Raw genomic sequence first — 26,587 nt, forward strand, 5'->3', positions numbered from 1 at the left:
GAACTACTGCTGCTGTTAGAATAAAGGTTATTCAGCAGCTATGCATCGGCATCTTCTGAGACGGGCATGGCGCTAGAGCTTGTGGGGTCCAACATCCACGGGCCGCTATCGAACCACCATGGCCACCCCCAAGAACCTCGATGGGCTCCCCTTCCAAAGGCCCATCCTGACTCGGAGGCCCCGTTACAGCACTAACGATGTGTCCTTATCGTGTGCCACACATAGAGGGCACTATGGAAATGTGTGAGGCACAAAGGGGCACATGGCGGTGTTAGAGGCGTGGCTCAACATTGGGGGAAAATGTGCCCTGGTGCATTCTCTTAAAATTGGTGTTATGATTACATAACTGTAGAATTCTCCATCATTTTAACCCTTCCTACTCCACTCCTTCCTTCTGGGGTAATACTGGTCTTTGTGTGTGTACATGTATCAGCGCGCTCTGCCCCACTGGGATGTACGAGCGCCGCGGCCTCCAGGCAGTCACCGCAGCCAATCACAGAGCAGACAGGTCCCGAGCACAGACAGGCGGTCGGCGTCACGTGACACACACAGACAATCCCAGTGTGATATAATGTCGGCGGTACACGGCTCGTGAGCGGCGGCCATTTTCCGTACGTCTAAAGCCATTTACTTCACTTATGTCACGTCGAAAAAGAAGACAATGCCATTAGTTCATTGAAAGATTTCTAAAGTCGTTCCCTCTCCAACTGGACTAGTCTATATGATTAGAAGGGGGGACTCAGTATCCCCCCTCCTAGACATCCCCTCATATGACTAACTGTAATCCACCACACTGCGTCATAAAGAAGCAATGTTACGCGCAGACTGCTCCCCGCTTATTTCCCTCCCATCTTCCCCGCTTACGTTGTTTTATACACTAGTTTACACTATTTGCACGCCCCTCCGCTGGGACGTACCAAGTCTCTAAGCGCTGTTCCCTACCCAGAGCATTGTGGGAGCCCCGCGCTGCTCGTTATAGGGGTGCGTCATTCTCAGTGTAAGTGTTTGGTAGTTCGTCGGGTCCATAGTAAACTGTCATACGAGCACCCGGATGTTTGTATGTGATAACACAGCTCAGGCCGGATTCGGAACAGTCGTGTCCGGCTTTTGTTCACAAGTCAGCTCTGGTAATGTTTCCGATCCCCCCCTCTGACGTCATTGCGTGTTGGTTCAGTCCAGGAGCGTGTTCGTGTCTACGCGCGGTGAGGGGGGTTCTGTGCAGCCGTTGTAGTCTCAGAGGCCTCCGGTTTCCGGTGTTGGTTCTTCGTCGGTCCTCCTCCTAGCCCGAGTCCTGCCTGAGCTCTCCTGCGACATGTCGGTGGCCTTTGCAGCTCCCAGGCAGCGGGGGAAGGGCGAGATCACTCCGGCCGCCATACAGAAGGTAACAATAGGCTGCGGGTCACCCTAGTGGAGGAGAACTGGATGTTGGTGTTATATGCCGGACGGCTGGATGGGGTGTCTGGTAGAAGGTTCCCCCCAGGAGCAGAGCGGGTGGGATAGTCTGTGCCTGGCATCCAGCTGGAAAGGACTCTGGCTTAGAGGTATTGTGAGCTACTGCCAGCCAATCAATAGTGGTGACCGACACAAAGCAGCTGCTGGCTCCTCCCACTTGTCCTGTTCAGCTGGATGCCAGGCTGGGGAAGATAGATGGTTTTCCATTATGAATTGATCAGCTAGTTGCTGGATGAGTAATCTTAAAAGGGCGTTCGGAGCGTGGAACGGTCTAGAGGGGAGCTGATGGGTAGAGCAAACAAAGGGACATTTTTCGTTTGAACGAGCAAATGACGTCCCCGCTGGCTCGTTGGCGCTCATGCAGACTGTTTATACAGGCAGATACATCGCTGGCTCGTTCAAAGGAGAAATTGTTCAGTCGCTCACTTCTGCCGTATGAGTGAATAAGGACTAAAAGAGCGCCATTTAAATGGAACACTAAGGCCGAATACCTACGGGACGGAATGTTCGCAGTGGGACTGCATGGAAATTCTGCAAGTATTCCACTGCAGCCATTCCCCCTCCCCCGTAGAGAGGAGAGAGCCTGCAGCGGAATGAGCGATACAATTGACATTCTGCGGCTCTAAATTCCGCGTGGCGTGTCTGTTTTAGGCCTCTTTCACACAGGCGACACGGCATCGCCGCAAGAAAAATCGCATCGCTGGTCTGTGCGATATCGCTGCGTCTTCTCACGGCAATACCGCGACTTTGTAGCACCACATGTGAGGATTTTCGGTGGAGGCTTGAAATATAAGCCCTTCCCCGAAAATACGCCGTAGCTGAAGAAGAAAAAAAAAAAATACACATACATCACCTGTCCCGCGCTGTCAGCCCGGCCGCATCTTCTCTTCTGGCCAGGGATTGAAAAATCCCCACCTTCTGGAAGCCCTGGCTGTGATTGGCTGACACTTAGCCAATCACAGCCAGCACTCTATGAATGACTGTGATTGGTTCAGCATCAGCCATTCATCAAGTGCTGGCTGTGATTGGCTAAGCATCAGCCAATCACAGCCAGCGCTTCAAGAAGTCGGGGATTTTTCAATCCCCGACCAGAACAGAAGAAGATGATCAGTGCCGGGGACCCGGGGAGAAGATGCGGCCGGGCTGACAGCGTGGGAGAGGTGATGTGTGTGTATTTTCGTTCTCCTCTTCAGCTACAGCTTATTTTCAGGGAAGGGCTTATATTTCAGGCCTCCCCGAAAATCCTCGCATGTGGTGCTACAAAGTCGCAGTATCGCCGCAAGAAACCGTGGCGATATTGCACGGACCAGCGATGTAACATCGCTGCAGTTTTCTCATGGCAATGCTGTGTCGCCCGTGTGAACGAGGCCTTAAGATTGCAGAAAGCCTGCACATAAATTCTGCGGCCCATGTGACCGCGCCGACGATGGCGTTTATGCTGCAGAAAGGGAACAGTTATAGCCTGTCGTTCAAACGGCACCCTGTAAGCCTGTGCATATGTACTCCACAACTGAAGGAGAAATCATACCTGGCGATGGAAGGCAACTGCCGGGGGTGACAGTGAGAACAGGTAGTCCGGTAAGTCTAGAAAGTACACCCCCGGAGTGAGCAGGACCGACTTTATAAGCACTGCGACTTAGATTATGGTCCTTTATAGGAGGTGAGAGGTTCTCTTTAAAGGAACTGCCCATGTGGTCCCCGGAGCTCCTGCAATGATCACATGACAGCTGCTGTCTACAGTGTCATGTGACTGCCGCCGGAGATGCTGCAACCAGCTGATCGCCGGGTCCTGAGGATAGATCATCAATGGTATTCTCCTGGAAGACCCCTTTAATTTACCAAATGCCTTGTCTTCATGAGTAAACCCCTTTTATAATGAGTGATTTTCCCTCCATGTGCTCATTTTTATGGATTATTTATCATGTGTTTTCCCACAGATGTTGGATGAGAATAATCACCTAATTCAGTGTATTATGGATTATCAAAACAAAGGAAAGACTTCTGAATGTTCACAGTAAGTACAGAGGAGAATCGTTAGTGATGTACATGAGGGGTTTATTCATTACTATACCACTTGTCAATCAGCTTTATCCAGGGGGCGCTGTGGAGCACTGCTGACGGGGGAGCAGTGTGTGCCAACAACCAGAACACTAGTCATCAGGACAGGGATTTAGGCCTCATGTCCACGGGGAAAATCAGGCCCGCTACGGATTCTCCATGGAGAATCCGCAGCGGGTCCCTCCTACCCCGCGGACATGAGCGCTGAAAATAAGAATTAACTCGCCTCTCGCCCGCTCCGGATCTTCCCTTCGTCGCGGCTTCATCTTCTCTCCGTTGCGGCCGGATCTTCTTTCTTCGGCCCGGCGGATGCGCAGGGCACGTCACTTGCGTTCCCCCGCGCATGCGCCGGCCCGAAGAAAAAAGATCCGGCCGCGACGGAGAGAAGATGAAGCCGCGGCGAAGGGAAGATCCGGAGCAGGTGAGTAAATTCCGATTTTGGTCTCCCGTGGATCCGGACAGCTTCCATAGGATTCAATAGAAGCCCGCGGGAGCCGTCCCCGCGGGAGACCCACACGGAAATGGAGCATGGTCCAGATTTTTTCATGCTCCATTTTTTTAAAAATCGCTTTTATTGACCATCCGCGGGTATTTATCTACCCGCGGGTGGTCAATGCATCCCTATGGGATGCGGATCCGCGGGCGGGAGAAGAGTTAAAATCCACTGCGGATTTTAATTTTTCTTTTGCCCGTGGACATGAGGCCTTAAGCCATGTTTTTATATGGGACGATCTGTTGGGCATCAGATGCTCAGTAGGTCGCCCCAGTGATAATTGTTCCTGCGCTTTTACACAGTAACGAGCATCGCTGAGTGACTGCAGGCGGAGTACGCCAGGGATTGTCCCAGCCGTCTCCATTCACAGCAAGCAGGCTGTCCATCATAAGTGACCGACCGCCTGTTCACACGGAACGCAGTTCTCTGCATGCAGAAACTGAATGACGAACGAGAAGTAAGCGATTTCTCATTCGTCGTTCAGTCGCTGCGTGCCTTTACACTGAACTATAATCATTCAGATTCTGGCTGGATCGCGGCATCCGAACGGTGATTGTTCCACGTAAAAGCGGCTGAACTGTGACAAACTCCAGATGTCTTGTGACTTAGGTTTTATATCACCATCTTTCTACATCAGTGCTTGCAGCTCCTGTGAAATGGATCTACTTAGTGTTTAAGCTTAGGAACACGGGTCCCCGGCATTTTTTTTTCTTTTACTTAATTTTTGACCCCTCCTCTGGGTATAAAGCCAATTCTAGTGAACAGGACTGACTGCACCCTTCCAGGTCTCTGCACAGCGTGTAGTTCTAGTTCCAGAGTGCAGCGACTCTGGAACAGCTTGTCAGCCAATGTCCCCACTGTTGTCTTTTATTGATGACCCATCCTGCGGGTATAGCTTATTAATGATAATCCTACAGCCGCATGCACACGGCCGGGTCGGATTCCGGCTGCGAAATCCAACCCTGTACCGGCCAGTGACACCCACGTACCTGGCTCAGATGCACTGCAAATGAGCCGGCTGGTGCTCCGCCGCACATGGCCAGTGCAGAAAATGTCAGGCTGGCGATGACACGAATTTGCGGTGATTTCGAAATTGACATTTCTGAATCTCCGCGGGACGGACGGCTTCCATTGACTGCAGTGGAAGCCGTCCGTGCGAGTCTCGCAGAAAAATATAGCATGCTGCGATTCTTCCTCCGCGAGCAGAAATTGCAGGTGATTTCCGCTCGTGTGCGTGGAAGAATCCTTTTACATTGCATGCTAGTTTGTTTAGAACACGTTACAGAGGACCTATAAGCTCTCTGGACACGTCTCTTACAAACTACCTGCTTCTCCCGTGGCTTAAATTTAGCATATTGTGCAATTTTTCTGTTATTCCTTCTGAAAATCTATGAATACATTGGCAACTGGGTGTTACCTTTCCTCTTGACAGTGGGGTGTGTCCTTACACAGCCTGTCTGACTGACTGGACACTGTTGGACTGTGTGGACACCCCATTGATGAGGAATGCTAATAATTGTCAATTTACTTATATGTTTTTAACAGAAATAGCATGACGCACCGTTCTAAAAGGTACTTTACACGGGTGATTACTGCCTGAACTTTTGTTGGAAACTGCAAATTCGGGCGATAATCCTCCCATGTAATGCAGCCGCCAGCAGGGCACGGAGTGAGAAATCACTCACTTGTCGGAGTCACTTAGTTTTTAGCAAACCTAAAAGTCAAGTGACTGTTTGGGCCGTGTAAACGGGGAGCTGCGCAGTGTTTCAGCCACGCCTGTTTACTGTGGATGGAGGCAGCCGGAGCGTTACCCGTCCACTCCGCCTCCATCCACTGGAACAGCTGTTGATAATCGGGTGGCCGTCCGTGGGATGGCTGTCAGGCCCTCGTGCACCCGACAGTCGCCCCGTGTAAGGGGGGGACCTTAAGAGTAGATGCAAGTATTTCCTAAAACAGACAAGTCAGGAACGGTAACTGATCCGCTTTAGTACTTCTATCGTGATGCTTTGGAATTCCATGGATGGAATGCCAGATGCGTTTACTGTAATAAGACCATGAAGTAGAACTTCTATAACCCGGTGTAAACCTTGTTTTGTTTTTTCCTGTTCCAGGTATCAGCAGATGTTGCACACAAACCTAGTTTACTTGGCCACCATAGCGGACTCCAACCAGAATATGCAACCTTTATTACCAGCAGTAAGTAGAGGATGAGGCGTTCTATTAAGACTTGTATATGATAGAGCTGTGACTATGCTTGCTGCCACTTCATGTACTTCAGATACTTTCTGCACGGCGTTTTGATTCTGTACTTAGTAAAGGGAATAGAAGAAAACTAGAATTTTCCCAGCAGCTCTGGCGGTATAAAAGGATTTCTTTTTCAGCATTCCAGGAAAAACCAGGATAAAAAACCAAGCATGACTATTTCAAACGCCTACATGTTTCAAGCAGAAGCTCTTAGTCACGGCACAAGATCATGGTCAGAAAAATCCCTTTATACGTCCCAAGCTGCTGGGAAAATGTGTGTTTTTCTTCCATGTTTGCTATCAGTTCTCTGTCTGCACCCGTGGGCGGGGGAGCGGACTGTTTCTCCAGGGGGTGGTGGTAAAAAGGGGATCTTTAGATTTGTGCATCTTTGTTTTCCTGCTTGGAGCCCTTCATTCACCGAGGTGAGACTGTAACATAGTATATATGGCTGAAGAAAGACACGCGTCCTCCAGTTCAGCCTGTTACCCTGCAATATTGATCCAGAGGAAGGCAGAAGCCCCCTGAGGTAGAAGCCAACTCTCCTCATTGTAGGATAAAACTAATCCTTCCGATTCCAGATCTTGCAATCAGAATAACTCTCTTGATCAACAGCCCTTCTGAGAAGCAGAGTAAGTTAAAGGTGGAGATTCGCTATAAGGGGTCCCGCACACGGGCTCATTAGCGCTAGCAAAATATGTGTGCAGAATACTCAGCGAATAGAACCTATTAATTTAAATGGGTTCTTTCACACTGTGGTTTTTATTCAGCGTTCGGAAAAAATCTGTGACCTGCTCTTTTTTGGTACGTAATTGAGCACCAAAGGCCCCCATCTTCACGAAACCACGCACTGGAAATGCGCGGAATATTGAAAATACCTGGGACTAAGTCAGCTGGTCCACCTACTCAAACATGGCTCTGCACCTATGTGAGCGGTCTCAGCAGCACAAAAAAGTACAGTAAAAAGTGCCGATATGGGTGCAATAGCATGCGGTTGTACACCCTGCATAGCGTATGTACATCATGCTATCACAAACGTATATGCGCATACGCCCCGTGTGCAGTTGCCCTAAGGGCATGGTAAAATGGAAGCTTTCCACCCTCAAGATGCATGCCACCTCCCGAACATGCCCCAAAGGATTTTCTTGCTTTGGAGCTCTCATTTTCAAATACCCTATGAGGGTGCAGCGTGTTCTTTCAGCCTGCATGACCCGGCGTATGGCAGCTCACTGATTCAGGAACTAATGTTGGATTTGCTCTGTCGCGCTGCTGCAGGAGATCTGGCGCTCTCAGGCCATTCTAGAAGTGGGGCGCCCTGCCACTGGCTTACCATTGGGGTGCTTCTAAGCTGGTCAATGCTTTTTGCTTTTTTAGAAGTGTTATATTGAAAATCCTTTTTTATTTAAAAAACACGAACCCCGCACACCCTATATCTCAGGCACCCTGTCAAAAAAGAGTTGTACGTAGCGGACACCCCCTTTAAAGCTGTTCTGGTGGAGTTGATCAATGGACTGTTGAATATTAAAAAAAAAAGCAACCCTGCTGAGTCAATGAAGCAGATAATAGTAGCAAAATGTAGAGCTTTCAGTCAAGCAAATAATCCGGTTCTGCACTTTCAAAAGGTGGCACATGTAGTCAGAGATTAGAGATCAGTGCAGGTTGGTCAGGGGAGAGGTGTCAGGAAGGGTGCAATCTACCCCCTTATTGGCCTTTGGGGGAAACTGTAGTTTGAAGCAATAGTTATGAGAAGTCATGTCCCATGAGACAGGACGAAGGTTGGGTAAATGACTTCACGAGTGCTGACGTCACCGCTGAGGTCATTAGCGCACTAGTAGAGCGCTTATACAGGCAGAGAACCCCACTGGATCACGGGCTTCTTGCTCAACGCTTCACCTTCCATGTGAAGCGGGGAGTGGTTACGCGCAGCAAGAATCCTGTTGAGCTAGTGATGGTGTGTTTTGGTTTTTTTTTATGCTGACTGAAGGTCAGCGATAACAAATAGAAAACCATTTTCTTTGCATTTAGTCAGGAAGATTATCACTCGTTTTTTGGTCGTTTTCAGTGATGATCGTCCCGTGTAAATGGCCCTTGACTACTGCATCTGCCACAAGTTGATCCATTATCTGCAGGTTATTTTTGCAGTGAACATCAGCTGAACACTCTGGCCATCTATCTGTCCCAACAGCAGTTGAGGGAAATAACATGATGAGTTTCAACATGCCCAATCCTTTGTTCTTAAGGGAGTATAGGTGTATAAAAAAGAAAGGTACTAGAGGTGACACATTTACTGTCTAACCAGAAAAATAACTTATGCAAGCTATCAAGCCTACTTAATGCCCCTTCATCAGGGTTAGATTATACCTAAGGAAACGTTTATACACGGCAGAGCAGAGACCTAGTGGGACTAGTTTACATTTAAAAAGGCAGGATTACAAATGGGAGGAAGAACACAGCATTTAAAGGTAACCCATCAGCTCAAAGGCTGTCCAAACTGCAGGCATGAGGTTATAGAGCAGGAGGAGCCGAGCAGACTGAAATATAGCTTTATGGGGGAAGATTTAGGAAAACTTGTGTTTTATTCATTTATATCTCTGCTCCTTCTGAGCTGAACAGTCCAGTGGGCGGGGCTATCAGTGACTGACAGCCGTCCTTGTATGGACAGTTATATACAGGCAGCTGTCAGTGACTGATGGGACCGCCCACTGGACCAATCAGCTCAAAATGTGCAAGTTTTATACTGAATCTTTCCCCACAAAATGATATATATCAATCTGCTCCGCTCCTCCTGCTCTATAACATGGTCTTGCAGTTTAGACCGCATTTGCCTATGTGCAGCCAGCATAACTCAAGATGAGAGGGGGAGAGGTAATGATGAGGAGGAAATCACAAAAAAAAGTCACGTATGAAGTGTCCAGGTAGTGGGACATATAGCCCAGGGGTACGTTAAGCCCACGTGTTAATGTCTGGATAGTCCTCACTAGTTGTAAACTCCCATATATTTCTGTCTCTGTGATGATTTTTTTTTTAAAGTTATTTAAGTATCTAAACTTTTAGATCCATTAAACTGATTTGGTCCAGAGAAATGGTTCCTCCCTGGTGCATCTATCTTGTGTGTCTGGACTGTAGTGTATGTCCCCAATATACACTCCATCCATGCACCTTGTGCACCATGTTGGTTTAGTGGTTCTATAAGCATTGCTCCGGTATAATGTAACCCTGATGAAGGGGCATTAAGTAGCCCTGATAGCTTCTGTGTGTCATTTTTCTGTTTAGCCTATAAAGGTATCGCCTCTAGAATACTTATCTTATTTTATACTGGCGTATCTAACATTACTGAGATTTTTCTGGCTAATGCACAAACATTCTTTTTTCTCTACTTTCAAGGTAGATAAGTCGCCCCAGAAATGTGTCTACAGTGACTTGGGATGCATCTGGACTGAACAATTAAAGTTCAGCAGATCGTTCAAATGAAGGAAACTTCACAATAATCAGTCGGTTTAAACGCAGCCAGCGACTAACGAGAATCGTGAGGCTCGCACTCGTTCAGTTTCAGACGGCATAAAAATCAGCGCCGGCTCGTTCACTCGTCGGGCAGTTTACACGCTGATCGTCGGTGCTTCACGTAGAAATGTGCAACACGGGCAATAAGTGAGCGAGAACTACAAGATGCTCAACGAAAATGGTGCTGTGTAAACAGGTGGTGCCGGCGCGAGACAGATGGTGGTGACCTCACCAGATCTTTCACTTGGGCAAACAAGAATTGTGTGATTCTTGGTGCGTGTAAAAGAGCTGATGGGGGCCCTCTTACACTGCAGGAGAAATTGGAAGAAGCATGCAACCAGCTGTGGAGTGGCAGCCCTTCACTTGGTTTGTAAGCTAGTTTTGATTGCTCACTGGAATGTTTAACAAGTCCTTATGATGCCGGTTTTTACCAATGGATTTGCAGCCAATGAACCATTTTATTTTTTTCGCTGATCATTCAGCCACTGTGCGTGTTTATACTTGACAATTATTGTACAAGCCATTTGATCTAATGATTGATTGCACTGTAATGGGTCTGTTAAAGGGCCGTCGCCCCCTCTCCTTATTGAGAACACATTTAGGTTTGGCTGAGCTGCGTATGTATGGGGGGGGGGGGGGGGGAAATCAAGATGGACAGCGCTCTAGGGTATGGCCAGCTTTATCACATGGGTTCTGCTAGCGTTCAGACTACACATTAACGCCTGTAAATGCCAAGTGCCCAGACATCTAATGACTTGTCCTTGTGACTTCACAATAAAACCCAAGCAATAGGACTAAATCCAGTAGAGGAGTGCAGAGTACATGTTCCTCTTAGTGAGTTTACAATGGCTTCATGAAAATTATGGAACAGACTTTTGTGGTCTTCCCTAAATGTGATCAGTCTCAGTGTGGTATTTCTTCCCGTTATCAGCGGTTGAAGTTGCAGATTTCAATCCTACAATAGTTGGTGATAGTGTTTTTTTTTTTCTTTAGAACAAGATTCAGTAAAACTTGTCATTTATGTATTTACGCCCCTGCTCGTTGAGCTTGGGGGTCATTGGGTGGTCCTATTAGTGATTGACAGCTATTTCTCTTTGCACAGTCAGCTGTCAATCACTGATAGGACCGCCCGCTGGACCTCTAAGCTCAAAAAGCAGGGACGTAAATGAATAAAGCACAACTTATGCCGAATCTTGTCCTACCAAACTACATATAAAGCAGGAGGAGCTGAGCAGACTGATGTATAAAGTGCTGCCTGCAGTCTGGACAGCATGTTTGAGCTGACAGGTTCACTTTAACCGCTGCTGTTCAGTGCCTAAGGGTGCACTTACACATGTGTCCCCTGTATTACGCACATAGTTTTCAATATACGCAAAATGCGCAGTACTCAGCAACTACACATGCATATTTACTGTATATGTTAAATCTCCATAGCCTGTATTGGTGTGTATTATGCACCAAAATAAGACATGCTGTAGTTTTTGGTCCCCCCCCCCCCCCCCCCCCCCCTACACACACACGTAAAAAAAAGGAGTTGTTAGCAGCCCAATAGAAATCAATGGGCTTTTAGCACCCCATATTATGCACATAATACATGGGCGACATACACCCGTGTGAGTAAGACCCCATTTACACTGAAAGATGATCACTCAAACGACAGTTTGAGTGAAAGTTTTGAATGATCGTCTTTGCATAGTCTTTAGTATCTAATTAGCTATGGCTCAGCGAACAATACAGCTGTTTTGCATTAGAAAACAGTTGCATTGTTCTTTGCGCTTAAAGCTAGTGTCCTGCTGTGAACTACCAGCGGGATGCCAGCTGAAAGAATCTTATCAGCGCTGCTGACTGTGATAACAGCCTGCACCGCTGATAAGAGTTCATCGCTCAATTCTAGAAAACTAGAATTGACCGAGAAACGAATCGTGCACAAAAACTGCACGTTGTCCGTTTATTTAGACGCAACGGTTATTGCTCAAAAGATGGCTTTAAGCAAATTTTGAGCAAGAATCGTTGTCTAAATGGGCCTTAAAGGGGTTGTCCCGCGGCAGCAAGTGGGTCTATACACTTCTGTATGGCCATATTAATGCACTTTGTAATATACATTGTGCATTAATTATGAGCCATACAGAAGTTATAAAAAGTTTTATACTTACCTGCTCCGTTGCTGGCGTCCTCGTCTCCATGGTGCCGACTAATTTTCGCCCTCCGATGGCCAAATTAGCCGCGCTTGCGCAGTCCGGGTCTTCTGCAATCTTCTATGGAGCCGCTCGTGCAGAATGCAGGCTCCGTGTAGCTCCGCCCCGTCACGTGCCGATTCCAGCCAATCAGGAGGCTGGAATCGGCAATGGACCGCACAGAAGAGCTGCGGTCCACGGAGACAGAGGATCCCGGCGGCCATCTTCAGCGGTAAGTATTGAAGTCACCGGAGCGCGGGGATTAAGGTAAGCGCTCCGGTAAACTTCCTTTACCTCCCTGCATCGGGGTTGTCTCGCGCCGACCGGGGGGGGGGGGGGGGGGGGGTTGAAAAAAAAAAAAACCAGTTTCGGCGCGGGACAACCCCTTTAAGCCTTTGCAGTATGACAATTGATGTCGATGCTGACTTGATAAAAGGTGCCTTGCTGTATGACATCAAGTGTTGTAACAGTAAAGTTTTCATTATCTGCCATGTTGGATAAACGGCAGACCTGCAGCTCGATTTATAGTCTCTGCAAGCTTGTTGGCTCACACTATAGTTGGCGGTACCCTGTAATACCTTGGTGTGCCATTACATGGAGGTCGGGGTCATGGAGAATCTTCTTGGATTAAGTTGGATGCAATCTATGAGCCGTTCTACCAATCGGACTGTACAAGATGCTCTCTGGTGTGCAGTACAGTGTGTACTGATGCTGGCCAGTCACTGGTAACGCCCAGTTGTCATTTTATTCATATATTTCCAGGAGAAATAACGGAAAAACATCACATTCTCAAAAAAAGTATCTATAAAACTAGTAATGTGGCAATTTCTGACAACAAATATGTAACCTTATTGTCCTTTGTGTTAGGCTGGAGGACTTGTAGGTAGTGAAATCATCAAAGCTGTTAAGGGAGCCCGTCACCTGTAAGATTGTTTTAAATCTGGCGCCAAAGTATAATGGAGCTTGACGTAAGCCGCCCACAAACTGTTGTACACAAAAAGCCATTTAACATTACCAGAATTTCTTACTTTGTGCGCCCAGTGTGCCGATGTGCCCGAGACGGCACCATCATCCCTCCAAGTATTGACGGTAGTGCTGAAATATCGCACACAAGCTGGTAAAGTCAAGGTGTAGACATTATGGCAGCAGATTTACAACACATAATGTGGCTATTGGCTTCTGCTCAAGACCTGGAAGACGCTCCTCTCCCATAGGAGAGCCAAAATTTGGATTTCAGCAAGCTCTAGCAAGTCTGCTGCTACCACCATACACATTAGGCCGCTTTCACACGGGCTACAAAACGCATGTATGTGAAGCTCGCGGTTTCCGATGGGTTCTTTCAGGCTACAAAACATCTCATATGAAAGAACCCATTGGAAACTATGGGCTTTATATACATGCGTGTTGTAGTGATGATTTTGTAGCCCATGTGAAAGAAGCCTTAAAGGGATTCTGTCTGCAGTAGCATACACATAGGGATACTCAACTTTTATTCCCACATGCGCATCCACCACCATTGCTTTGCAGGTGGGACGTCTTCCTACAGCGCTCTCTGTGGACAATCAGATGCACTGCAGCAATGGCTGACTGCTAAATCGGGAGAATGCTACAGCTGTCAATCATTGCTGTAGGCCATCTAATTGGACAGAGAGGGGGAGCACCAGTGGAAGAGGTCCTGACCGCAGTATGCATGAGCCAGGGTTTTAAAGTTGAATTTCTCTATGATGCAGTTACTGACCGTTCTACAAAGGGTTTATTCACACAAACGCATTGAGCTGCATATTATGTGTGCAGAATTTGTGTACGCAGTGAATAGAACCCATTAATTTTAATGGTTTTGGTCATGTGCAGTGTTTGCGTGCACATTTCAGTCGTGCAAAAAAGCACCATGTCTTATTTTGGTGTGCAATATGCACCGATTGGCCTATATTACACATAATTGACCATTGAAATCAAAGGGAGTATTTTTTTTTTTTTTTTTAAATCCTTTTTGTGCGCGCAAATACAATAAAATGCTCACAAAAATGCAACACCATCACACAAATGTGTGTGTAAACACTCTTACACCCATGTGAAACCGGCCTGAAGGTATCTTCCCTTCCTGCTTCTTGGCCCCTGTGTAGGTCTGCTGACTGAAACGCGGACTGATGTCCAATTTCAACAAAACCCTCAGTTTTAGCTGACCGTAAGTAAACCTAGAGAATAGAACTAAAAAACTGGCAGTGGAGAACAGGAGTCCTTCTCCTGCTCCTGCCCTGGCTGACCCGCACTCCACAATCATTAACCCTTTTGGGACCCACCAATTGCTTGTATGTTTTAAACACCAGCTGAACTGATGAAAAGGTTCTCCCCGAAACGCGTTTTCATAAGCTGATCATGTACTTTATTAAATAAAAGGAGAAGTTTCCCAAACCTTTGGTCACTTCCGATTTGCTTTAACCTGGAGTGTTGCGCCTTCTCCACTGCCAGTTTTTAGTCCTATTATCTTGCTCTATCACGCCCCCCCAGGTGGTGCGTCATCTGGTCAGGCAGCACCTCCACTATTGAAGTTACCACTTCACTCTCTTCACCACTTTTACAGTATCATTTTTCACAACAAACACAACTGTACGGGTTTTGCTCCACCCCTCTTTTTCCTCCTTGTCCACATAAGTAAACCTGTCTATAACTGGCGCTCTCCTCCGTGCGGCACGTATGAAGTGTTTTGGTCAAATCTTGATGTTTGAAAAGTACAGAAGTAGAGGTCCATAAAAGGTGCTACATGCATACGGGATGGTCCAGCAGTAGCTGTGGATAATATCAGCTCTTTATTCCATTGACTAAAAGGCATAAGATCCCATGTAGGCTTACACGTTTCAAACAGTAATCCTGCTCTTAACTCTAGTTAGTATCATTTGGTTAAGAGAAGGGGCTATAGCCTGAAACATGTAAGCGTTCTTGGGGTGTTACACCTATATTCACACACTTTTAATTGATGGGATTAAGTATTGATTTTGTCCACAGCTTGTGCTGGACTTGGTCGTACAAATGTAGTTTTAGCTGATCATTTGGCCAGTTTTAGTTTTCTTATGACTGAGGACAGATGAGGAGCAGGAAAGTGAGTCCCATTCGTCTTGCTTTGAATGGCCATTTTATTAGACATCAGTCCTTGCGTGATTGGAGCTCCCCTGTATAAAAATCAAACGTGACCCCCGGAGTGCAGCATGATTTTCCGTGGATCAGTTTCAGTATAAATCCACGTTAGAATGGGAAAATCGAGTGACTAGAACGACTTTGAACGAGGCCTGGACATCATTTCCAAAACTGCCAGCCTTGTGGGGTTATTTCCTGCGATGCTGTCTAGAGTATACCGAGAATGATGTGATTTAAGGAAAAACACCCAGCGAAAGGGGATCCTGTAGACCCAAACGAACAACTCGTGGACGAAATAAGTTAGAGGATGTCGTCAAGAATTGTTTTGATGAACTAGCGGTTCATACGCGAGCAAACTGTAGCTGAATACAACGTTGGTGTGCACCAACTAATGTGTCTGAACACAAACATCCTACCTCAGCATGGGTGGGCTAGAACGGGAAACAACCAGTCAAGTACCATTGTTGTATAATGCGCCATTTATACGGGGCAACGGTGGGCTAAACGATTTGCATGAGCGGGTGACGTCCCCGCTATATGTTGGCGCTCGCGTAGATCACCGCTGAACATCACTAACTTCTCACGCAGCGCTTCACATTCTATGCTGAACAAGAAGTGAGCGACAAACAAAAAGTTAACAATGGCTTTTTATTTAGCTTTAACCCTTTCCATTCCAATTTGTATCCTGGTTTTCCTAAGTTGCTTACTCTTTTTCTGCCGTTATACAACGGCGCTATCTGCTGGCTGAACCCAGTACTGCATGAGGTGACACGTTGGATAGGCTCCGACAGCAGAGAGGCTGGCAATATACAGTAAGAGAACCGCAACGGACGTCTTCCAACATCGGAGCTGTACAGCCTTAAATCATAATGTACTAAGACGTCAGACAGTGGATTGGAAAGGGGTAATCGTTATCGCACATTTTCGTTTGTTTAAACTAATTTTGTGCAATAATCGCCCTTAAGAGAAACCAAAGGACAAGACTCCAGTGGGCAAGAGAGCAAAAGTTCTGAGTACTAGAATAACATCGCCATGGTCATATGGATACAGATTTCTGTTATACTAGGGTGATGGGAAGGTCAGAATTTGGCGCAAGCCGCATGATTCGGTGTACCATCCTGGCCTGCTGTTCAGAGCATGTCAGTGGCTCCTTCTAATTTGCAGCGACTACAAGAAGCTTCCTGTCCGCATGGGCGGCAAAATGTTAACACCTGATGTAAGCAATACCACGAAGATTGGTTGCAGTTCTGAAGGCTAACGGTATGTTTATGCGTCGCGGATCCGCAGCAGATCAGCGGCGTGTAAATATACCCCAAAGGAGGTCCAATACGCTACCAGTCATATCTCTAATACAGTGGTCATTCCATGTACATTTCAGGAAATATGCTATGAACGCTGACACTCCTTTGGATCCGTAAACTAAGCCGATGTGTAACGCACATTTCTGCACAATGTCTTTTATTGGCTCCTGCTTGGGGTTTATTCCTCATTTAGCAGTAAACGGTTCTATCTTTTTTTTTTGCTGTGAAGTGAGACTTGTATATGTTTTTCCATATCTTTAGCTCCCCACACAGAATATGCCTATGGGTCCGGCCGGGATGAATCCGAGCGGGCCTCCGCAGCCCCCACGTACACACAGCATACCTTCAGAAGGAATGGTAGGAGGGGGTCCGCCCGCACCACACATGCAGAACCAGATGAACGGCCAGATGCCTGGTAAGAATCCCTTCTCTGAGGTATTAACACCAACGTTGCCTAGCAACCAACGGACGTGGGGGCTCAGGGGATACTAGATTGTTGATGACAAAACTGTCTGGAATCCCCCGGAGTGCCGGCTCTCTTACAGTTTGTTAGCTCCACGGCTACGTGACCTGTATTCACTGCTTATCTCTCTGCCCTGGGGCTTTGTTGTGGCTGACACACAGCATCGCTGTGATGAGCACAACTGTCTAAATTTAGTCTGTGTGAGACCGCACCGTGCAGCTGCCTCTCAGAAGCTCTTTGTCGAGAGATCCGGCCATTGGCTCGGCAAATGTAAATCCCTTTACGAGAGCAACAGTACGGCTTTATTGCTTCTGTCACCCCTTCACTGCCAGGTCAGACCTTGATGTTTTGGAAGTGGTGTGCTCCTTGTGATGAAGGAATAGATTCTCTCCATAGTTTTGTTTGTTTTGATATATAAAGTGTTTAAACTTGCAATCCATAACCCTTTTTAAGGTGTTTTCTGGGAGTCAAAAATTTTATTGCCATGAAATGGTGTAAAATAAATAAGCCGTACTCTCCTTCTTAAATAGCCCCCCCAGTCCAGCACAGGAGCCGAAGTCACTGCCTATCCAAACTCGTAGAAGCTGGTAGCATAGTATACGAGGGGCTGCTAAGAAGTCTTTGGCTTTACCCAGAAAGAAACGAGATGGGAAGTGAAACTTTACCTTGATTCCACATACTCTCCACTGATGCCAACACACTTCTTACATCGGTATTCCAAGTTCTGTAAGCCTTGCAAAAAGGATTTCGGTTGTGCCTCAAACCAGTCATCCATAGCAGCCATGGCATCAGAAATGGTGTGAAATTTGACACCCTTGAGGGGGTTTTTCAGATTTGGACACAGATGATAGTTGGAGGGAGCTAGATCTGGTGAATAAGGTGGGTGGCCAACCAGCTGGAAGCCTAGCTCCACCAGTTTTGCCGTGGTCGCTTGTGCAGTGTGAGCGGAGGTGTTGTCTTGCAGGAACAAGATTCCTTTGGACAGCTTGCCGCGCCTTTTGGCCTTCAGAGCTGCCTTCAATTGGTCCAAAAGTTCAATGTAATACCTTGCATTGATAGTCGAACCATTTTAAAGGCAGTCCACTAGCAGCACGCCCTCCTTATGCCAGAACACAGGCGCCATCACCTTAGTGGCTGATTTTTGCACCCTGAACTTCTTTGGGCGAGGAGAACCACTGTGCCTCCACTCTTGACTGCTCCTTGGTTTCAGGGTCATACAATAAATCCTGGTCTGATCCATAGTGACCAGTCGATCCATAAAGTTCTTATCAGTCCGGAAACGCTGACAAATGGACCGGGAAGATTTCACTCGATGCTTTTCTGATCTGTTGTCAAACATTTGGGGACCCACTTTGCAGATAGCTTCTTCATGTTCAAATGTTCATGGATAATGACACAAACACTTCACGAGAAATCCCCATGATGTCTGCTATTCCTGCAGCCGAATCTCCAGTATGAGGTTGTGCATAGCATCGATGATCTCCGGAACAACAACCTCTCTGTCATCCAGGACGTTCCTCATCATTGGTGCTGAAGTGGGCCATCTTAAATTTGGCAACCCAGTTCTTAACCGTAGAGTATGAAGGGCATTGATCCCCCAATGTCTGCGACATATCACCATGAATATCCTTCGCGGGCTTTCCTTGCAGAAACAAGAATTTTATCACTTCTCTGCTCTCATTTGCTGTGAATATCGCCTTAGACTCCGCCATTTTGTTTTCCCGCGTGCCGAGATCACGGTTGTCATAAGCTACAAACACAAAATTTTGAAAACCTATATTAGACCCATAAAGCTTTCCATAGAAAAAAAAAAGAACACAAAGCCAAAGACTTATCAGCAGCCCCTCGTATAAGACCAAAAAAAGACATGTCCATCCAGTTCAGCCTATTTCCCCCCAATGTTGATCCAGAATAAGGCAAAAAAAAAACACCAATGAGGTAGAAGCCAGTTTTCCCCATTTAAGAGACAATATTCCTTCCTGATTCCAATCTGGCAAGCGGAATAATACCCAGATCGTCAACCCTTCTGCAGGTATTAGTAATTATAACATAATATTGTATCGCTCAAGAAAGGCATCCAGGCCCATCTTAAACTCTTATTGAATTCACCATCACCACGTCCTCAGGCAAAGCGTTTCATACTTTCACTGCCCTTACAGTAAAGAACCCCCTTCTATGCTGGTGTAGAAACCTTTCTTCCTCTAGATGTAGAGGGCGCCCCATTATCACAGTCACGGTCCTGGGTATAAATAGATGATGGGAGAGGTCTCTGTATTGTCCCCTGATATATTTATACATGGTTATTAGGTCGCCCCTCAGTTGTCTTTTTTCTTAACTAGATAATCCCAAATTTGATTTCCTCCCTGGGTATTGTGGTCTGCCCACAAGGCGGTAGCTGTCAAGCAGGTAGGCAGAGCACCGTGATAGGGATGGTTGGCAAGGTGATGAGCACAGTGCTATAGGACGTAAAGATCGGGAAATAGATGCTGCCGGCCTGGTAACACTAGTTGACCAAAAGTTGAGGTAGCGTCAGTAAGCATATGCAATGTGGTAGAAAAGATGGCAGTCATGTGACATGGAAGCACGCTTTTATTGAGGGCCCGTAGGTGATGCATTTTGAGGCAGAACACCTCTTTATCAGACAGCTTGACAAAATATCAATTGATAAAGTTCTTCATGATGCAGCTACCAAGGTTGCCAGAAGGAAACGTTGTGGCCATCAGCAGCCTCCCCATCTACAGGTGATGCCAATGTCCTCTAGCCCAGTGTTCCCCAACTCCAGTCCTCAGGGACCACCAACAGGTCATGTTTTCAGGATTTCCTCAGTGTTCCACAGGTGATGGAATTATGGTCGGTGCCTCAGACATTGCCATAGATGTTCTTACCAAAGGATATCCTGAAAACATGACCTGTTGGTGGTCTCTGAGGACTGGAGTTGGGGACCCCTGCTCTAGCCTCTACCACAGCACTTGAACAACACATACCGATGAAACCTGTGATTGGCTGAGCAGTCACATATATATATACTGAACAGCACATGACAATCAACATTTTCTTCTGAATTAGGAGTAATGGTGATCCGTGACCATTTAAGGAGGTGAATGTCTTTATTTTACACTAGTTCTTGTTTGTGGATTTTGTGTGTGTGTGTGTGTGTGTGTGTGTGTGTGTGTGTGTGTGTGTGTGTGTGTGTGTGTATGTAGTGTGTTAATAAACTGTGATTTAAAAAAAAATAAAATATAACAACATGACAACCTTTAAAACGAAAATTGGGGCTTGTTCATATCGGCACAGGAAAACTGCACCCAATAGCTAAATGGAGCAGTCATGATGGAACCGAACAGCTCAGAATTAGAGATCAGCGAGTATACTCGCTAAGGCACATTACTCGAGTGAGAAATGCCTTAGCCGAGTATCTCCTCGCTCGTCTCTAAAGATTCGGGGGGCGGGGGAGAACGGGGAGGAATGGAGGGGAGATCTCTCTCTCCCCCCGCTCCCTGCCGCAACTCACTTGTCACCCGCGCCGGCCCCCGAATCTTTAGAGACGAGCGGGGAGATACTCGGCTAAGGCACTATTTGCTCGAGTAATGTGCCTTAGCGAGTATACTCGCTCATCTCTACTCAGAATGGAACCTGTTGACTGTAATGAGGTCTTAGCTTCTTACACGATGAAATATTGCAGCAGGCAGAGGTTCTGAATGGGACCTCCATTGATGTGAACAAGCTCTCATTCATTTGCTTTACTGATTCTTAGTATCGCCTATGAGTTTTAAGAATTTTTCCTTTTTTTTTCCCCTTTGAAGGCCCAAACCATATGCCTATGCAAGGACCAGGACCTAACCAACATAACCTGACAAATAGCTCATTGCCCATGCCTTCTTCTAATCATGGTTCCATGGGAGGCTATAATCATTCTGTGCCATCTTCACAAAGTATGCCCGTCCAAAATCAGATGGGTATTACTCAAGGCCAGTCAATGGGCAACTATGGTCCCCGGCCAACCATGAACATACAGCCAAATCAAGGTAACTAAAATGTATTCTCCTGTGGATACGTCTTGTTGAATTACATAAATGAGTATGATTTAACTAATTGAAATCCTCTCATTGGTTAGTGGCATCATTATGGGTTCACAATGATCCCTCGAGTCTTGTATACATCGTTATAATGTGCCAAAGTCTTGTTGGGTGCACTTTTTAGACTGCATTTTTAAGGGTCTGCCATAGCAACAACAACTCAACTGATCTTCTTTTCCAGGTCCAATGATGCATCAACAGCCTCCCTCCCAGCAATATAACATGCCTCAGGGCGGTGGACAGCATTATCAGGGGCAGCAGCCGCCTATGGCAATGATGGGCCAGGTTAATCAGGGGAATCACATGATGGGTCAAAGGCAAATTCCACCTTACAGACCACCTCAGCAAGGTACAGAACAACTACAAATCAACCAACTTCTGCTTTATAGTATCCTGTTTTTTATATCGTGCTTAGTTTATCATTACTGCCTGTTGCCCAAAGCAACCAATTGCAGAACAGCTTTCATTTCTGAAACTGCTGTGGTAAAATGAAAACTGAGCTCTTCTGTTGCCTATAGAAAACATATGGGTTGCTAATAAACAGTTTTGGTAAATAAGTCACACTGACAGTCCTTAAAGGTTGTTCCCCCTCTAAGAGGCATAGCACAATGCTGTAGCATCTGATCAGTTGGGAACCAATGATCGGGACCCCCACCAATGGTGAAATGGAGGAGCCAAGGTCTCTTGGGCATTTCTTCTGCACAGGGATGTTCCCTGTAACTTGTGCAGAGAATGGCAACTCCCCTCGAGTAAAGTTAATGTGACTACATTGTAACCATCACTTTCTATGGTGGGAAAATCCTATTAAAGTAGGTTATTTGTGGTGGCCTCCCAGCTTGCTGTGCTCCTCCTCCAATTTACGAGAGTGAAGGACTTCCGGTATGCAGCACTCGTGGAAGGTGCTGTAGCTGTATATTGATCACCTAATTTAAAGTCCATCCTGATAATGCAGACTCTTTGGAGTACAGATACCTTTTTGACAACTTTTTATTACCCTTTTTTTTATTTTTGTAAATTTTAATTAAACTTTTTACACTTTTTTTTTTTTTTTTATTCTCTAGCCCTCATAGGGGACAAGAACTTGCGATGTTTTGATTACTTCTGCAGTATGATGTAATATAATAGTATTACATTATACCGCGATCTGACAGGCAATCTATTGAGCTACGCCACAGGCTTTGTAGGCAAGTCAGGAGGCCCCTGCCTGCCATGGCTACTGAACAGCACCCGCCAACTCATCGTGGGGAGCTGATTGGGGCATTTAAAGTGTTAACAGCTGCGATTAGCGTTGGTGCTGATCGGAGCTGTTACGGGTGAATGTCGTCCGTAAGAAACAGCCGGCACCCGCATCATGTGGAGCAGAAGCTGGTAGCATGACCTCTATGGCATAAATGTACATTCTAGAGTAGTAAGGGGTTGAGGAGGTTTTCTGAGTAATTTGTCTTTTAGGCAAATAAAAAGAACTCCCACATCTTACTTCAATGGTTTCCTGTCCAGTGGACACAGAAGCCTGGAGCATGTTGCTGCTACCTCTGAGCTTCTGCTTGGCCTATTGCCTTCTGTCGCATCTTTCCATGAAGTCAGTAGGGGCTCAGTTATTACTCCTGGTTAGGAGTCACAAGACGGGCAATTCTGCCTGAATTCTGGTTAACCTGGCAAAAATCCAGTCAATACACCTGTAGGGAGTCGCTGGAAGGGTAAGTTTGCATGGAGTCTGGCAGACTGGTAATGGCTCAGTCGATGCTCATATTACAACTCCATACCAAAAGCAATCGGCCTGAGTCCGTGCTTTTCCTATGACTTAAAGGGGTATTCTGGGTCCAACAAGTTATTCCCTATCCATGTGATAGGGGAAAACTGACTGATCGGTGGGGATCTGACCTCTTAGACCCCCACTGACCACAAGAACGGGGGTCTGGACGGTCCCCAAATGAAGCAAGCACAGGTCTGGCAGGCGCACTGTGCTCCATTCATTTCAGTGAGAGCACTGAAGATTCCCGTCTCGAGATCCCTACAAGTCAACTGATCATTTGGCCTGCTGCCAGTGCAGCGGGTCAGAGGTTGTCATAGGTGTTTAGAGAAGGAAGTGTAATAGCCAGCTTCACTCCTAGTGAAATCAATGGGAGCATCACCTCCTATTATACTTTCGGCTCCTCATTAAAGTCCTAGAATACTCCTCAAAACCTTAGGCTGTGGATGAATAATGCGGGTGTTTCAGGGGTCATGTATGGTTTCATATGTGACTTGTCTCTTTAATATGATTCTCTTAGTCAGAATCCTTAATCCAGTGCCTCTTGCTCTGTAAGACAACTCCTAGGCCGGACTCTCACGGCCAGAAGCTGATTACAGCTGTGAGCCTGGCAGTGGACCTGCGTATGGCCATAGGCGGTCATGTGCAGTATGCATGTCTTTGTTTTTGTTCTGCGCCGACGCTTAGTGATGCCCATACGCAATATAATTGTGTTTGGGCTACATGTATATACGCGACCACAGAGAACAATGAGCTCTTATATCCACGGTAAAATAGAACAAGTTGCGTTTTATTTTCCGCTTGCAAATTACGCAATTTCGACACGCTGTAGTTGGATGAACTGTGTAAGGCAATGCAATTGATTACCTGTGAGCTACCACTTATCAGCCGCAGGCAGAGCCTGCAGAATCCGCAATTTAAATCCAGTCATGTGAGACTGGCCTAAAATGTTGGGAAGGCTTAAAAAAAAAAAAAAAGTGTCTTGTGGGGCGGTCCAGAGAATGTTTGAGACTCTAACCTACAGGAAAGTGGTTGGTTGTTGTTTTTTTTGTAATATATCTGTGCAGTAAATCTACATACGGGGTAGATGCCTTCCTCTGCAAATGGGACTGCAGGTGGGCCTACATTTTACTTTTCCTTTTTCCAGGTTCCCTGATCCCAGCTTTATTGGGGAAGATTTATGGATTTTTCATCTTTTTAGGCCAAGAAAGTGTGTGTGATTGCAAAAGATAATGCCACTGGTAGAACCCTAACTGCTCTGGGAAATTCTGAGCCTTTTTGTCTCAAGGCCTTATTCTGCCTTCCCAGGTTTTCCATTCTTCTCTGGGTGGCATGAAAATAAGAGGAAAGTTCTAATTGAAGATGGTCTTAGAAGCTGGTTTCACCTTTGCTAAAATTTGAAAAAAAAAAACAAATTACGGCTAAGGTTTACACTAAATTACAGTAAAGATTTTTCTATTTTAGACCTCTGTATCTTGAATTTCTTCTAGAAGTTTGGAGTTGGGTCTATCTTCCAGTTCCTTTAACCCCTTGAGTGGCGGGTTTCCTACCACCCTGTCGTGCCCACCAGGGAAGGTTTTTTAAAATGGTCTAATCATTGATTTTCAACTAATTTTGCAGTTGCGTCTCAAGAGCCATAACTTTCATTTTTCCATTGACATGGCCATATAAGGGCTTGTTTTTTGCGGGACAAGTTGTGATTTTTTTAAACAGGGGGGAGGAAAAAAAGAAATGGGGGAAAAAAGAAAAAAAAGGGCCATGTCATTAAGGGGTTAAATAATGCATTAACTTCCTTCTCTGGGTCATTACGACGCATGGATACCACATGTGTGATTTGTATTTTTGATTTTTTTACAAAGTAAAGGGAGACAAGTGTTTTTATTGTTTTTTTTTATTATTTTTTTTTACTTTATTTTTTTTAATTTTTTGTCCCTTTAGGGGACTTCCACAGGGACCCATCAGGACCCCTGATCACATTCCGGGGGTCCGATGGTGACAGCCCTTTACATGCTGCAGTGACAGCCCTTTACATGCTGCAGTCACATAGACTGCAGCATGTAAGGGGTTAACACAGCAGAGATCAGAGGTTTTCTCTGATCTCTGCTGTAAGAGCTAGTACCTAGCTGTCCTCTGACAGCTAACAACCAGCTCTCCCTGCCACAGAGACCATCGGCTTGCTTCTGACAAGCCGATGGTCTCTATGGCAACCTGTAAACAAAGCAGGAGATTGCTGACATATCGGCAATATCTTCTGCTGGTTTTTCAAAGCCCTTGCTTTATTCTCTGTGGGTCTGTGCAGGCAGAGCACACTGCCACAGCTTGTGGCATTGTGCTCTGCAGCTCCCATAGTGATACATAGCCCGGAAATCTTCCGGGCTATGTTGCTATGAGCAGTGGAGCTCGTCCCGGAAATTTTCCGGGCGTGCCACTCAAGGGGTTAAAGGTACAGCTCATGGCATTGGAGGCCTTGTTCATAAACTTTTCGACTATTCCTGGATAGCTTTCCCCAAGGCACCCTTGAGCCCAGTCCAGTTTCTTGCCTGAAGTCCTTTCTTAGGACGTGAATCTAGTCCTTAATGCACTCACTGAAGACCCCTTTTAAACTTTTGTCTTCTACTTTTATTAGAGTCCCGATCAGTAGGGCAATTAATGTTTTTTCTTTTGTTACTCTCATTAAACCTCCGAAATGAAGTTAAACAAGCTATCCCTATGAATCCTCCTAATAGTACAGTGCAGAGATGCGTCTGTTGAGGAGGCCCGTTAGAGCTACGATTTCATCTTTCTTTTAAAGCCCTACCAGTTGGATATGGTACTTCCTCAGGCCATTACTTTAGGGAGAAGGATTCTATAAGCTTTAGCCCTCCCTATAGGCCCTTTTACACGGGACGATTATCATTGTAGTTGTTCGGGCTCCTGTGGGGTTTTGAAAGATTAATTGTCCCGTGTAAAAGCCTGCAGAAACTAAATGACTCGGCGAGAGTCATCCAGTCGTTCAGGTTTAAGCAGCTTAACCCTTTCCAATCCGGTTTTGGATTCAGGGTTTCCTAAAAGGCTTTCTCTTTTTGCTGTTATATAACGGTGCCATCTGCTGGCTAAAGCCAGTGTGTGTGCGCCAGAGAGGCTCTGACAGTGAAGTGGCTGGCAATAGACGGTAAAAATACCCTGTCGGACGTCTTCTGATATTGGAACTGTACAAGCTTCAATCAGAGTGTCGGAAGAAGTCAGACAGTGGATTGGAAAGGGTTAAAATCCTGAATGACGCTCGTTCGTTGTAAATAGCAGCCGTTCAGTACTGAACAGCCGCTGCTTCCAGTGAATGGAGGCGGGCGATGGGAGAGCGGGCAGAGAACTCGTTTGCCCGACACTCGTCCAGTGTAAAAGGCACTTAAGGTTTCATTCCTCTGGTATCTCTCTCATGGTGCGGTCATGGGTGTTGGGGGGGAAAAAAAAAATTAGTTTTACCGGTAATTGGATTTTTTTGGAATTTATGATGGCATCCGTTTATTTCCTCCCTTGGGCTGCTTGTTGGTTATGGAAATAAATTTAGTAAAAATGTGGGGGTGTACCACTACTCTGGATTACCCAATGGAGGAGGAAGTGGGAGTTATCTCTTTGCTTGCGTTGGGTTTGCTGTCCTGCTGTAAGGCCGCTCTCACACAGTGGTTTAGCGGGCGTTTCAAGTGCACCACGTCACCCATTGTAATGAACAATTTATCTCTACAGTAGTATCAGGACAGGACACCATGGCTAACTGCTAAGCAGACTTCATCCACCCCCCCACCCCGCTTGTCATATCACCATTCATAATAGATGGAACTATGTATTCATCTGTGTTTTGTAGGTCCACCGCAACAATACTCAGGCCAAGAAGATTATTATGGCGACCAATACAGTCATGGCAGTCAAGGTCCTCCAGAAGGCATGAATCAGCAATATTACCCTGACG

General features: G+C 46.2%; 1 protein-coding gene across 4 annotated transcripts in view; it reads left to right on the forward strand.

Moving 5' to 3' along the window:
* Window positions 1-968: 968 nt before the first annotated feature.
* Window positions 969-26,587, forward strand: part of SS18 (SS18 subunit of BAF chromatin remodeling complex) — a 39,327-nt gene continuing 13,708 nt past the window's right edge. Inside the window, exons 1-7 of one of the 4 annotated variants that reach the window (XM_066579650.1) lie at window positions 969-997; window positions 3,390-3,466; window positions 6,115-6,199; window positions 16,614-16,767; window positions 20,619-20,840; window positions 21,073-21,240; window positions 26,483-26,587. In XM_066579650.1, coding sequence (XP_066435747.1) covers window positions 3,390-3,466; window positions 6,115-6,199; window positions 16,614-16,767; window positions 20,619-20,840; window positions 21,073-21,240; window positions 26,483-26,587 — 811 coding nt within the window. In that variant the 5' untranslated portion in view covers window positions 969-997. Of the gene's footprint in view, window positions 998-1,060; window positions 1,382-3,389; window positions 3,467-6,114; window positions 6,200-16,613; window positions 16,768-20,618; window positions 20,841-21,072; window positions 21,241-26,482 lie in introns of those variants that run through there. The other 3 variants (XM_066579649.1, XM_066579651.1, XM_066579652.1) reach the window with 3 other exon arrangements.

This window comes from Eleutherodactylus coqui, chromosome 9, assembly GCF_035609145.1.
Source record: "Eleutherodactylus coqui strain aEleCoq1 chromosome 9, aEleCoq1.hap1, whole genome shotgun sequence".
In the NCBI taxonomy this organism is placed as follows: Eukaryota; Metazoa; Chordata; class Amphibia; order Anura; family Eleutherodactylidae; genus Eleutherodactylus; species Eleutherodactylus coqui.